This window comes from Puma concolor, chromosome B2 (genome assembly GCF_028749965.1).
Source record: "Puma concolor isolate L17-30 chromosome B2, mPumCon1.1.hap2, whole genome shotgun sequence".
NCBI classification, from domain to species: Eukaryota; Metazoa; Chordata; class Mammalia; order Carnivora; family Felidae; genus Puma; species Puma concolor.
The window spans coordinates 143,556,082-143,570,854 of NC_141671.1; the positions used below are offsets into that span (position 1 = coordinate 143,556,082).

At 44.1% G+C, this 14,773-nt stretch overlaps 1 protein-coding gene across 11 annotated transcripts in view; it reads left to right on the forward strand.

Moving 5' to 3' along the window:
• Window positions 1–14,773, forward strand: part of ARID1B (AT-rich interaction domain 1B) — a 450,301-nt gene that overhangs the window by 416,406 nt on the left and 19,122 nt on the right. For all 11 annotated transcript variants that reach the window (XM_086708220.1, XM_086708218.1, XM_086708223.1 and 8 more), the window contains 3 exons: window positions 5,843–6,052; window positions 8,833–9,037; window positions 14,526–14,664. In XM_086708220.1, coding sequence (XP_086564346.1) covers window positions 5,843–6,052; window positions 8,833–9,037; window positions 14,526–14,664 — 554 coding nt within the window. The remainder of the gene's footprint in view (window positions 1–5,842; window positions 6,053–8,832; window positions 9,038–14,525; window positions 14,665–14,773) is intronic.

The following is a 14,773-nucleotide window of genomic DNA, read 5'->3' on the forward strand; positions in this document are numbered from 1 at the left end:
TAAGTGGCTCTGGTTTTTTGTGGTTTTCGTTTTTTTTTGTTTTTGTTTTTGTTTTTTGGGGGTTTTTTGATAATTAAGTAATTCTACTTTAATGCTTGCTGATTGATTTGTTTTATAAGACTTTTTCTTCATAATTTATCCATGAAAGGGTTTGCTTTGTGATTGTAGCAGTAACAAAATGAGTAAAGTTTGTGCAAATCGTAGAAGTTGATTTCTGGTAATGAAACCGCTGTTATAAAGAAGCACCTCGATATGAAGCATGTGATTGTGTTACCGGGTCCAAACTCCTTCACCCAGTGACTTTGTTTAAATGTCTGATCCGTTGTGCACTTACAGAAGATCTTTAAAACGAGTTACTTCTCCATTTACATGGAAACTAATAGCAGCCAAGGAGTAAATGACAAGTTTGGCCTTTGGCCTAAATCTTTCATGGGCTGTTGTATCTGAAACATCTTATTTCAAAACTGCCTACCTGAAAATAGAGATGTGACACTCTGGGCAGGGGTTAACACAATATCAGCCCTACTTTGTTTCATTCCACCTGTCAGAAATTAACAGCAAAGCTGTAGAAATGTTCCTGTAAGTGAATATTTGGAAGGCTACTTTTAGAATAATATTTGTACCTGCATTAGAATGAGTGGAGATAGAAAAATTACATCCTGCACAAGACTGCTGATAATCTTGAAATTAAGTGTTGATTTCCTTATGATATAGAGAAAACAAAAATGGTGATGTGCATATAAGGGAATTTTTTTAGTCTTAATGTTCTTCTGTCCATAGAGCTCGGTCTTTATTTTCCTACTGAAGAAATTAATTCTGTGCCATTAAAAAAAAAAAAGAAGAAAATGGCACTGTAGTAACCTTTATTTTACATTCATATAGGGAATCAAAAGATCTGTTTTAAAAAAAAAAAAAGCCTTAACATGCAATTACTTGCCAAGAAGGCTTAATTAACACGCTAATTTTTGTTAAGACGACGTATTGAAGAGTACAGCTCAGGAAAAGCGAGTTGGAGGGAAGAAGTCTCTATGTGCAGAATCTGGCAATCTAGTCAAAACCGCAAAAGGAGGCTGCTATTAATTATCCATTCACTGGTTTAAACAGATAGAACTGAGGGTTTGAAGGGTTGGTGGTTCCAGTAAATGTTTGTAAAATTCATGTGGAGCTCTAGTATAACCAGCATTTTCCTTTTCAGAGGAAGAAAGGGCAATATTCGCTGTTACCTTCTCTGTAGACATGTTTTGCTTTTGCAGCAACGGAGATGAAATGAAAAATGCTCTCGGGCGGGTTTGCAGAACTAACAGGAAGGGGGAGGGCAACTCCCGCATCTTGATGGCTTTGTGTCATTGGCTTTGAGTCTCAGAAGGCAGCCGACGTTCCGGGGGTTTTCCCCACAATCTCCCCTGGTGTTGTGTTGTGTTTTGTCTTCATCACAAGAAGAGCATTTTTGAATCGGCATACTCTCAGGTTAGCAGGTAGAACTCAGATTAAAACTTTTCAAAAACATGTATTATGTTGGCTCGGAGGGAGACATTTTAGAGGCCGAAAATCATAATCGTTAAAACCTTAAGATAATAATCAAGAATAACAATTTGTGAAAAACAAAGACTACTGATAGATGATATTATATATTATACGTTTAAAATGCCACTTTACTGACTCTGGCTTATAAAGATGGAGTGAGATATTTATGATACTTCAACTAGTCAGGTGATCTCCATCCAATGAGTCCCAGAGGAAAGAAACTATTACCAAAACCGCACTTTCCACTTAAATATAAGAAAAAAGCAAACTGAAGTGTTGACTTCATTTCCTGAGTATAATATAATTCACCATAAGGTTGCATACTCCTTTTTTCTAAACATTCCCACATCCGTTATCTCTTCCTGTACCATAACCATTGTATGTTTAAGAACGGGCACACAAATGTCCAGCTCCAGTGGTAGAGGAGGACCGGGGAGGCTGTGGTCCCAGGTAGAAGGATTCAGATGACGGCTCTGTATGGAAAAAATGGCGCCTGTCTTGGATGAGATGCTAATTTAAAGAAGGGAACCAAATGCAATCGGAAGGAATGACCAGAGAGTATCTGTGCTGCCAAATCACTGCTGATAGATACGATTTAGGAATATTTAACTGTTCTTTCTGAGACACAACTTCAGTTTGCACTTAAAATTGCTCCTACCAGTGTCTCTAATAAAGCCTGTCTAATAGAAGGCCTGAAATGGACTGAATAATAAAGATGTTCAGTGCTTTGACAGTGTGCTGTGGACCAACATTGTTTTGTTACAGAACATTCTAAAATAAAAATAAACATTTGCACATACACAGATTACCAGGCATATGGTAAAGACTGCTGAAATGTAAATCTGCCTTGGAGATTTGAGGAAAAATGTACTTATAGACTTAATTAAACTATATGCAAGGAAAACATTTGTGGCGCCATAATGTCTTACTGTAATTTTTCAGCAATCTCCGTTCCCTTCTCTTGCGCCCATGACAGTTACGGGCACTAGAATACCATTTTTACAACACAGAAGCAATGTGAGGTGCTCCTAGTGACCTGGAAGAGGTAACCCGTCTTTCTGCAGGGCTGGTGTGTTTGCCCAGTGTCCGTGGCTAGAGCGTATGATGACACCCATCCAAAGGTTGCATCGAAGCTGGTGTCTGTGAACAGAAAAAGTACATGTTGAGCCTAATCGACGATAAAGTATATACTCTTTTATTTCCTAGCACTTATGTTTCCCTTTATGTCCTTTTCCTCTGTTCGGACACCCAAAGACTAACTTTGATAACTGGCCAGTAAACAGACCTTGAGGCTGGGAGTAGAGATGGAATGTGGCAGTCATGGGCACAACCCCTCCTCAGCTTTCAGTCTTGTTGGATTGTGTCCACGGTCACTCAGCACCCCGGTCTCTGAAATCCTGTTACAGATCCCTCCAGTGTGCAGTCGCTGTTGGGGATTCAAAATCGGCTCGAACCCTGCCTCGTGGAACATAAAGTCTAGTCAGGAGAACGTAGGGCAGACAGATGATCCCACGCAAAACACGGGCTTTTTATTAGGCCGTGTAACCAAGGGCCGCCAAGGACAAATAGAGCGGGAGACAGTGATTCAGATGAGGGAGCCTGTGTGCCTGGGAGGCCTCTTCCAGGAACTGACGCATCACCTGAGGCCTGACCACTTCTCCTCCAGATGCATTTCCCTACATTATGGTGCCATGAAAATCCTTAAGTCTTTTTTGAAGATTTAAAGCTATGAAAAATAAAATGATCCTATTAAAAACCACTGTCTTCATTAAGCTTTTCTAACTTTATGAGAACAAATTGAGACATACAAAAGTTAATTAAATTCAAGTTCATTTAACAAAGAAAGGTAAGGAAAGGTAAAATATGTGTGGCCAAAGTAAGTACACTATTATTTGAGGCTTATCTCAGGTTAGGAGATACACCCATTTCACAAATGGGAACAGACATCTGCATAGCCCCACTGCTCAGGGCCTGATGAACGGTCCTTCCAGACCCCTTCCCCAGTTTGGCATCAGAGAGGACCAGGCCAGAGATGGCCTGGATCTTAGATTCAGAACGCTGGTAGAGCCACTCAAGGTAATTTTAAATTGAAACGATCGCTTTTATTTCTCTTACCCTTAAATTGAATGTCAAACTTTTACCTCTCAATTTGTTACAAATAAAATGCAAGTGAGAGGGTTGGTGGGTTTTTTTTTTCTTTTTTGATTGATTTTAGGTGATAAAATCTCATTTTTTAAAAAGACAGTGGGCCCATTTTGTATTGTGCCCCAAAAGGGAAAAAAAATTTTTTTAACTAGCATTTAGAAACTAACTACCCCCCTTAGTGATGACAGAGCTTCTGGAATGTGTAAAATGTGGTAGGACAATTTCTTTTCCCAGTCAAATATTCCTTGGGTATATGAATATGGAAAAGAAAATTTAAAAACATATTATTTGAATATACAGTGTGTTCCAGATTCTGAGTATATATATGGATATAGATATATATATATATATATATATATATATGAATGTGTATATATTTTAAGCTCTAAAGTAATTTTTAAGTGACTTACTCTTGAGCCTCAGCATTAATGTAAATTCTAAAAGATCACACTTTTTTTTAATCCCACCACCCTAAATTTTTTATTTACATCAACTGTATTCACCCATTTTTTTATGTATTTGATGTAAAGGTTTTATGCCTCAATAATTCTGAATCCGAAGGCTTAAAATTTCAGCGGAAATAGCCTGGGAGAGGTGCCTTCAATTAGAGGAATGTTGTTATTTTCATTCTCAAGCATCCTCTCTGAGGTCCTACTTTCACTGGGGATCATTTACTAACAAAGTAACATCAAACTTCAATGGCAGTCATGTTATTTGACCCCCCAAATTTCAGCAATGTGTTTAAAACGGTTAAGCCAAATACAATGGAAAAGAGTTAAGAGGAAGTCCCATCTAAAATGAGGACTATCCTGGGGCGCCTGGGTGGCGCAGTCGGTTAAGCGTCCGACTTCAGCCAGGTCACGATCTTGCGGTCCGTGAGTTCGAGCCCCGCGTCAGGCTCTGGGCTGATGGCTCAGAGCCTGGAGCCTGTTTCCGATTCTGTGTCTCCCTCTCTCTCTGCCCCTCCCCCGTTCATGCTCTGTCTCTCTCTGTCCCAAAAATAAATAAACGTTGAAAAAAAAATTTTTTTTTAATAAAATGAGGACTATCCATTGCAAATGATAAGCTGGTAAAGACACATGAGGAAGTAAATTATTGTTCCAAGGAAATCTTGATTGAGAATTTAGAAGTGAATTTTTCACAGCAGCCCTGGAACTGCAGATATTAAAGCACACAAGTTATTGTTACAGACATAAGAGGCATAAAAGAAAAACATACATTTGGGCTGTACCAAAAATGTTAGCTTCCCAGATCACATAATCCAGAAGGTGGGCTTCAGTTGTGCACAAACAGCAAATTTTGACATTTTACTATCACATAGAATTAGAAAACCGAAGATAAGAATTAGAGCTTCAGTATAAACCACACGAGCACATAAACCCATGTGTATAAAAGTAAACACATATATGTATCCATAGATCTGCAGGGAATATGAAATAGCCCATGTGTTTGTGATTAAAGCATGGTTGCCTGAGAAATCTGTTAAAACAATTCCTACAAGCGCCTTGCCTTGGCAGAGAAGTCCAAGAAACCTTACGTAGGGAAAGCTAGTCATCGTGAGTAAATGCCAAAACTTTAGCTGGCTTAGTTAATAAAGCTTACAAAGGAGCAGAAACCACACCACTGGTCCCTATGAATTGTGACCTACCTTCTATATTTCAGCAAGTCCCATATCTGTTCTCCATAAGATTTAGCATTTTAATGAAGACACACATTGTTGACTTATTTTAACAAGGAAAAACAAGAGTCCGTTTAGTTTTTTGGGCTCTATAATATTACATAAATGTGAAGTTTTAAGTTCACTGTGATTCTTCTATGAACTCGCACCCTCTTATTTTTAAAAGTGACATGGGGCGTCCTTGGAAACTTGCCTTCTGGGATTCAACGCTTATATCAATCAAGTGAAAAAGGGTTTTGTTTTTTTTTGGTTTTTTTTAAGTATATAAAAGGGGGAGTTTGGGCCCTTTATTTAAAGTCAAAGTAAAGTCTTAATTAAGAAAATGTATAGTTTGTGCCTGAACTAGTAGCCTTCATTCCTGATTGTTGTGTGATAGCGGTAGTTTTTAAATTTCTTCTCTTCTTGTGTTTGGTAGCTCATTACTTTTTTCTCACCTTCTTCCCTTTCCCTCTGCCCACCCATTCCCCACTTCCAAATGCTCTTTCTGGGCGCTAGAAGTCCAGCTCATCCACCACCACTGGGGAAAAGATCACAAAGGTGTATGAGTTGGGGAATGAGCCAGAGAGAAAGCTGTGGGTCGACCGATACCTTACCTTCATGGAAGAGAGAGGCTCCCCCGTCTCCAGTCTGCCCGCGGTGGGCAAGAAGCCCTTGGACCTGTTCCGGCTCTACATCTGCGTCAAAGAGATCGGAGGTTTGGCACAGGTGAGAGTGCGAGTGAGTGAATGAGGAGACGTTGTGCGTAAGCTCCCAAAGGTTTCTTTGTACTTTTTTTTTTTTTTTTTTTAAATAAAAAGCTAAGCCCATGGGATTCATGTCTGTGTGCTGTGCGGGGAGAGCACTGGGGTGGGGCCCTGGGCCTGGCACCAACTTGTAGTGTGACCTTGGCAGGTCACTTTTACATGGACCTCCATTCTCATCTACAAAATGAGACGGTCGGCTGGATTTTTCTTTAGGTTCCCTGACAGCTCTAGAAATCTGTGGAATCTGCCAAGATTTCATAGTAAATGCTCCAGGAATGTTTTGCAAATGACCAAATTAATTGTCCGGATCAGTTCTAAATCCAAAGCAATTTATTAAGAAAACGAAGTCCTGTATCTCACAGCATGTCCACAGTGCCCGAGTGGTAAGAGGGGCATTTCTGCACAGAACTGGGGCTGGGGTGCAGGAGGGGTGGCATCAGGGTGTGGAATTTCAGAAGGCACTCTTCAGGCTTGTGCGGTGCCTCCCCTGCCCCTGCCTGACTCTCTGAACCAGTGCTCCCCTAAACTTGGTACCCTGGGGGCCAAACTTTCCTCCCCCTGGTCCTGGCTCTGCTGTGGTCTGGAGTCTAGCACATGAGTGCATGTCCTGCGAGAGGAGCAGGGAAGGGGTCCCAGGTAAGTGCTCACTGCGTGCTGGGCACCATGCTTTCCATTTGTTCTGGCATGGTCTTTCTGAATACCCGTTAAATGCAGGCGTCATCAGCCCCAAAGAGGAGAGGACACTGTAACAGAATGAAACACGGTTGGGTGGCCCAGGGACTCTCAGGGTAGCTGTAGGCCAGGTCTGTCAGATTCTAAGACACGTGCCCCCCCCCCCCCATCTTCCTGTAGCTCTCAGGCTGGTTATCCGTTAGCATTACTTGGGGAGGGAAGAAGAATTACTTGGGGAGCTTTAAAAACCTGTCAGCACCTGGGCTCCCACCCGGATCACTGAAAGGAGCTGCTCTGGGCCCAGGTGGTCCAGTACACAGTGTGGGACCCTGCACTCCGCCACGGTGCCGCAGGGTCGCTAACCATTCGGGAGTGAGTCACCTAATCCACGGGTACCGCTGAGGGCCCGCCTTGCTCTCAGCGCCTCGCAGCTCTAGGGGAAGCAGGCCAGGCCTTTGTCCCTAGCCTTCCCGGAGGGGCCTCATCCCACCAGAGACCTTCCGTGTACGCCCGAAACCAACAGAGCTTGAGCCAAGGCTTTGCAGAGTCAGGTGGTAAGTCGTACATCGCAGACCAAGTGCATGAGTGGTGGTCAGTGGAGGGAGAGCTCAAGATGCAAAACTCTCTCCTACACCTAGAACTTTCCTCTCTGCACCTGCTCCCCCAACCTTTCCCCTCTATCCTAACCCCGTGGCATAGATTTTTTAGAATCCTCAGGACACTGTACAGTTGGGTTTCACCCTCACAGAAGCATAGAGCTTGTCCAGACCCCTTACTTTTCCTCCGTCGACAGCGGGAATTACCTACCATGTTGGGTCTGTGGGTGAGGTTCATTGCCTACCTGGCTAACAAGGGCTGCTTGAGCACAGCTGTGATGCACGATGGTGAGCCGCGTGGCCACGTTGCCCTTCACCCCGTCTTGATTTCTGCCTGGCCACCCTGAGCTGCAGTCAGAGTGGGCACTGGCAGCCACATAGAGGTCGGTGCAGAGCCTTGCTTTTCAGGGCAGCCCAGGCAACACGCCTCTTATCCCTTCGGAAGCATTTCGCGAGCATTTTGTTTATCACACACCATTTAGTACTAAGTAAATGGACATAAAGAGCTTTGTGATAAAGTTTGAATCCAAAAATTGAACATTTCATTAAAAACCACTGTCGCCTTAACATTTAACCATGCTCCTTATTTAGCGCCAGGCACGTCTAAAGGCAAAATATTCCCCAAATATTCGCAGGTCTGTGTGCTTCCTTCAAACGTCCAACCTTGCTTAACTGTCCCAAGTGGAAACCGAAAGTTAATGCCTAAAGTCCTTTTGTAGCATCCCAGGATTTCTCTCCTTTTTTCTCTTCACGTTGCGGCTCTTTTCTCTGCAGCCTGAGCGTCAGTGGGAACCCTGCGTGGCTCTGCCCCTTCCCCAGCTCGCAGGTGCCCACCGCGTCGGCTCGCTCGTGGCTTCACAGAGCCACCCAGGGTGGATGGCTGGTGCTGGCTTTCCAGTGAGGGGCCCTCTGCCCAACACCCTAAGAAAGTCTCCCGTGAGAGAAGAGATGCAGGCTAGAATTACAGGGAGCTTGGGCTGGTGGAAAGAAACACTGTTTTTCGTATCAGAGCTCAGCACTTAAATTGCAAAGTAGTTCTGTTACTGCTTTTTAAGTTCTTTTTCGGGTGCCTTTTTTTTTTTTTTTTTTTTTTAAGATGAGAGGTGGGCTGGGGATGAGCGCAGGTGAGAGTGTACATTTGCTCAAAAAAATCGCGGGCTCTGAGCAGCAACGGCCTGGAATGGTGCGACGCATTAGAAGGCACACCAAGCAGAAGAATCGCAAGGAGCAATGCTTTTTATGTAGCTATCAGCAGGTCCCTTAATGGTTTTATAACTGTAAATGCTGTCTATGCACTACTGAGTGGGAGTAATGAGCATTCGTTAAGAGAGGCAAATGAAAAAAAAAAAAGTAAACCAAGACATTAAGTGCTTTTTTTTTTTTTTTTTTTTTTTGGTCTCCTGGCTTTAAACAAGCCACTTTGCTGCAAACCAATGATCCTGCCTTTTTTTTTTTTTTTTTTTTTTTTTGCTAGGTTAATAAAAACAAGAAGTGGCGTGAGCTGGCAACCAACCTAAATGTTGGCACTTCAAGCAGTGCAGCGAGCTCCCTGAAAAAGCAGTATATCCAGTACCTGTTTGCCTTTGAGTGCAAGATTGAGCGCGGGGAGGAGCCCCCGCCGGAAGTCTTCAGCACCGCGGACACCAAGAAGCAGCCGAAGCTCCAGCCGCCCTCTCCTGGTAAGCGGGAGCACTACACTTGTCGCCGGGGAAAGGCGAGGCACCTGCACCCCCACCCCCACCCCCACCCCAGGGCGCTGGAGGCCACCCGCCACTCATGTTCTGAGAAGGCCACTTCACAGTAAAGCAAACAGAACGCGGGATCTCTGAGGACAAGGGGTGTTCTGTTTAATTGAACCCCCCCGGTCGGCAGTGCTTAAGGGAGGCGAGCATGCGGTTTGGGACGCTGCCCTCTGGGGCCAACATTTCCAAGGCTTTCTGTGGAATTCTGAGCTGTAGACCTTTATTCCTTATACAGGTATTTAAAAACATCCCGTCTAATTCTGTCAAAATAAGTATCCCCGGTAACCTTTTGTTCCTTGTACAAGTATTTTTAAATATTCCATTTAACTCTGTCAAAATAAGTGTCCCCGGTAACCTGTGCTCATACTTTTGTGCTACTAGAAAATGCCACCCTATAGGTTTGACAGCCAGTTCCTACCAGCTGTGCCTGTGTCAGCGACACTCAGAGTTGTATGTTAGCAAAATGAAATTTGGACTTCTTTTTACTGTCCCCTGCTCAGCATGTTCTCACTTGTAGGGAATCTAGCAAACTGTCACGGTAAAGGTCCATGCAGCCCTATTTCTGAGACCGAATAGCCCATTAGCTCTGACCTAGAGGCCAGGAGTCTTAGGAATACTACCTAGGAATAACGCAGTTCACCTAAATCCTCATAAGCAAAACCAAGCGAATGCCTTCTCTCCTGTCTCTCCACTCAACTGTTCGAGACCCTGCCATTCTCTCAGCTCTCCTGCTAGTCTTAGTTCTACCTGTTAGCGTTTCAAATTACTGACTCATTATATTCTAATAAATACAGTATTCAAGATAGGAAGAAATTTACATCCTCCTGAGTTCTGGGTGGTGACCTCACTCAAGTCCGATCCAACCGTGTTCTTGTCTTTCTGGCCACATCCAAGCCCTGTGATGGGGTCAGCACTTTGCCGTGCTGTCCCACGTACAAGGTGAGGCTGGCCGTACCTGCCACTGTCCATCACACAGGATTGCCCTGGGATCAAATGCCAGTATTTCTTAGGCACTTAAAGTGTGCCAGGCACCTTTCTAAGTGCTTTTCCATTCAATCGCATCCCCCCTATGATGCACAGATACTGTCCCAAAGTCCATGAGAAAACTAAGGCACGTAAAATCTTGACTAACTGGCCCCAGATCTCCTGCTAGTGAGTGCTATCCAGCCCTGGCATTATGCCTAGACCTACTGTATTCCTCTGTCCGTATTTGAAATAGCATTGTAACAGGGAAGCCTTTTGCACACACAAGAAGGTGTCTGTGAGCCAAAGAAAGAAATTGTTTTCTTTTTAATTATTTCCTCTTGCTGCTTTCTGGATGACAGTGCTAGTACCTAAGGTCACGAATCAAGGGATCTCACATCGCTACTTCCGTGGGCCAAAGCGCACTTGCAGGGAATACACCTCGATATATATTTAGATCTGACAGTTCTGAACACAACTCGAAATCCTCTCCGGCCCCACCCTTAAGGATTCGAAGCCTTTGTAGTTACGGTGTACCTTAAAAACTGTGAAATCTAATTTTAAAAGTCTCACAACATTACATCCCGTTCACAGAGTAAAACAAGCCGCCTGTGAACGGCTCTGAAACTATTTTTCCTAAATAAAAACTCAGTGGGGTGTAGGGACCAAAGTGGCGATGTCTGCAAAGATGTAAAAGTATATTTTATTTGCCGGGGAAAAGCTCGTGTCACTGAATGGGCAGCACTTCTGTATGGAGAATGGCTCTCCCAGCGTGACCAGCTTCAGTACAAGAAATCCCGCTGAGGCATAGACCCTTCAGAAAGCGTAGGGCCTCTTCTCTCAACAGTCAGCTCTTTTCCTTTTTCCCTTTTTTTAAAACTACCGTTTTTGTGGCAACATTATCGTTTTAACTGCACAAAAGAGCTCGGATTGCAGATGCGCTTCTGATAGCACATTCTTCTCAGTGGTCCACATGGTCCAAAGGCTTGTGAAACAGGAAGCAGCGGAAGGAGGGCGTCCTGAGCTGAGCCTCCCAGTCAGGGCGCGGCCCAGGCGGCCCCGTGCGGAGCACACGGGGCCAGCCTGCCTCCTTACCTGTTCCGTGCGCCGCTCGAGACGCTCCGCTCAGCCAGACAGAAGGACACACACGCTGGTCAGTAGGGTCCTGACCGACATCAGCCCCATAACCAAAAAGCCACGCTCCTGCCTGGCATCCGTTAAGGGAAACGACTCTGAAACATTTTTATCGTCAAAGAAAGAAAACAAATAATAATAATTGTCCCCAACCGTTAGCCATGTTAGGGTTTCGTATACTACAAAATTTTTAAAACCTAATCTTCAGCCAGAATTCGTGTTCTTAGAAGTCCGTCTTTCCCATAAGAAGGTAATTGTAGCTTCTTTCTTACCAGCACGTCCAGGCAAACTAAACTAAAAGATTCCTGAGAAACATGCCAGATTGCTCTTCACAGGGCCGCTCGGAAGCAACCCAAATCCCGGATCATTTGGCCCTGTTAGCATCGTGAGTCGTCCACCCGGCCCCCCTTTTTGAGGCGACGTGGCTGACGTGGCCTGAAATTCATTTCTGCCAGCCTCTGGGAGGTGTCACCCCTCAGCCCTTGGGGGCGCGCCACGATCCTCACTCGTGAGTGGCCGTGTGGCTTCTCATGCCCGAGACCCGTGTGGCTGTCTTCCAGTGACTAGAGCAAGTCCACGAGAGAAAGCTCCCGAATGAAAGCCGGGCAAGGCCTGGGGTATGGTTGCACCTCTGAGGCACCAGTGGGGATCTCGCTATAACAAGCCCGTAAAAGTTTGTGGAGTTCTGCTGAACAGCTGCGGGAATCGGCCTCCCCAAGTGGCCCGCGCGGCCCGTAAGCTGGGTGGGGGGCCGGGGGGTGGGGGGAGCAAGGAAGCTCGCACATTCAATTAGTGAGTCTGTAACCAAAAACCCATCCATCTTTGCTGGCAGGTGGCTGACTGCATTTCTATTATTAGCTGACAGGTGATGTCACAAAACCTGTCATGGATCCAGCTAGGGAATCCTCAGCGGAAGATAAATGAGAAAGGGGTTCAGGTTATAAACAAAGGTGCCCTCCGGGTGACCTCTAGTCGCTGTAGACCTGGGACATATCAGCTATTCTCCCTTCCCTCCTTCCCGCAACCCCAGCCAGAAGTAGGGCACCAGGTTCGTGCTGTGTAAATTATCTTCCCAGTTAGGAGTCTGGCTGTACAGTCTGAAGTGTGTGAATGTACTTAACCTTCCATAACCTTTCCATTGTTTACTTTCGAGTATACATTTGTAGCTTCTGGCAAAAGGTAGGGATATCCTAGAGAGTTGTGCCAGCCTCATCTATTAACGGAGCTTCAAGAGGTTGCATTCATTTTTTTTTTTTCCTGAAAGGAGCAGAAAAAACACTGGCAAGAGGGAAGAATTTTTCCATTTTTTTTTTTTTATTAGCTGTAAATGTGAATACTTGTAAATAAGGGTCATTCTGAAATCACAGCCTGTGAACCGTTTTTCCAAAGAAGCCGTATAGGCTTGCTGTGGAGCCTGTTCTGTGATTGAAGAAGCACGTTAATTTCGGGGCGCCCGGGTGACTCAGTCGGTTGAGCGGCCGATTTCGGCTCAAGTCATGATCTCCCAGCTCGTGGGTTCGAGCCCCACGTCGGGCTCTGTGCTGACAGCTTGGAGCCTGGAGCCTGCTTTGGATTCTGTGTTTTCCGCTCTCTCTGCCCCTCCCCCACTCATGCTCACTCTGTCTCTTCTCTAAAAAATAAATAAACAACAACAACAAAAGATTTAGAAAAAAACCCAGAAGCACGTTGTTTCTCCTGCCAGCTCTGTGGGGCAGTCACGTCAGTAGGATTATCCTTACGTATTAATAGAAGACTGCTTTTTTCTTTTATTACCATCTACCTTTTTAATATGTATTTCCAGGGTTTCACCAAAGTTTGGTTTATAAGCATGCGTTCCTAAGCTTTTCTGTTGAGATATTGGCATGAAAAAGATTGTCTACTTTTAAAGTTAGTCCTCCCGGCATCTCTGGGAACTTCCCTGAGTCCCTCTAGACCCAGGCACCCTCTGGTCCCAGGCACCCACAGGACACCTCATACAGAAGGCAGGGCCCTGGCGGCCAGGGTTGGGATTCATCCCCCAGCCGGCCAGGCCCGGGCTGACCTGAGCTCATTGGAGACCTCTGTGTTCAGCCGAGGCTTTTTGAGTAGAAGTGCTGGGCTCGTTTCTATCTCTGACTCCTTTCCAGTGCACTCTGTCGTCTCCAGGGATTTGCGGAACCCCGTTTACTCTGCAGTCAAATGTGGCTGGTGGTGATTGTAGGGAGTCTTGGACAGCTTGTAAGAAAGGGACTATAGCTAATAACTTGTACAGTATCATCACTTACAAGCACTAGTAATTCTGCCATGTGTAATGGCTCTGAAAGCATTTATTATAAACCGCATGAGGGCAGGAATTTGTGTCTTTTTTGTCAGTTTTGGACACTGGCGTGCCAGGGGTAGAAATAAAGCTTGCAATATAGTAAGCGTGTTATTTATCCAGTTAAGTATTTGTTTCATTAATAGATGAAACCAATGTCTGTTGAGCATCTAACCTGCAGAGGCCTATGATAAAGCAAGAACCCTTAAAATACTAGGTTTTCCAATAAGATGCGTTGAAATTTTGAAAAGATCTGCTCAATTCTGAGTTCTGTTATTATAATGTAATTATAGTTAAAGCCGAATCTTGGGACTCTGATAATGACATTAAAGAACTCCAAAGAGCATGACTTCAGTTTTTGTAATAACAAATCTGATTCCATAGCTCTAAAAATGACTCTGTTAATGACAGAGCATAGACATATCCAGACATCGAGGAGGCATTGAAGTGACATAAGGCTCATTACTAATTTGTGTCATTGCATTTGAACTTAAACATTTCTCATTGCCTAAGACCTGGTACTCATTTTTCTAATCTTTTCCCCTAAAATAGCACAATAGTCCATCAAATTGGTGTACCAAATTTTTCATCCTGTTTTTTTTCTTACTCTCAGACATTTAGATTATCTCCATTATAAACAACACTGAAGTAAACATTTTTCTGCCTAAAGCCTTTTTTTATATTAGATTATTTTCTTTGAGATAAATACCCAGGAAAGCAATTACCCAGTCAAGAGGTATAAATATGTTTTATGGCTCACAAATGAAGTATGTTGCCAAATAGATTACTAAAAAAAAAAAAAAAAAAAACAAAACAAAACGAAAACAAAAAAACCTTTTACTAATTTTCCCTATAAAGAATCTAAGAGCAACTAATTTTACTACGTCGTTACCAGTAATGGATATTGTTACTATTTCTAATAAGATGGTGTCTTGTTTTCCTTCCTTTTTTTTTTTTTTTTAAATAAGTAGGGAGGATGAGCTTACTCGATAACCCCTAGTGTCTTCCTTACTTTCTTACTCCTCGTCCCAGCGAACTCAGGGTCCTTGCAAGGTCCTCAGACCCCCCAGTCAACCAGCAGCAATTCGATGGCAGACGTACAAGGCGACCTGAAGCCACCTACCCCAGCGTCTACCCCGCATGGACAGATGACCCCAATGCAAGGTGGAAGGTGTGTACGGTAGGAGATCTCCGTGAGCCCCACAACATCGCATTTATCGATCTCGTAATGTCCTGAAACAGACTGTAAAAGGGCTGTTATTGCCTCACGAGCTACCAAG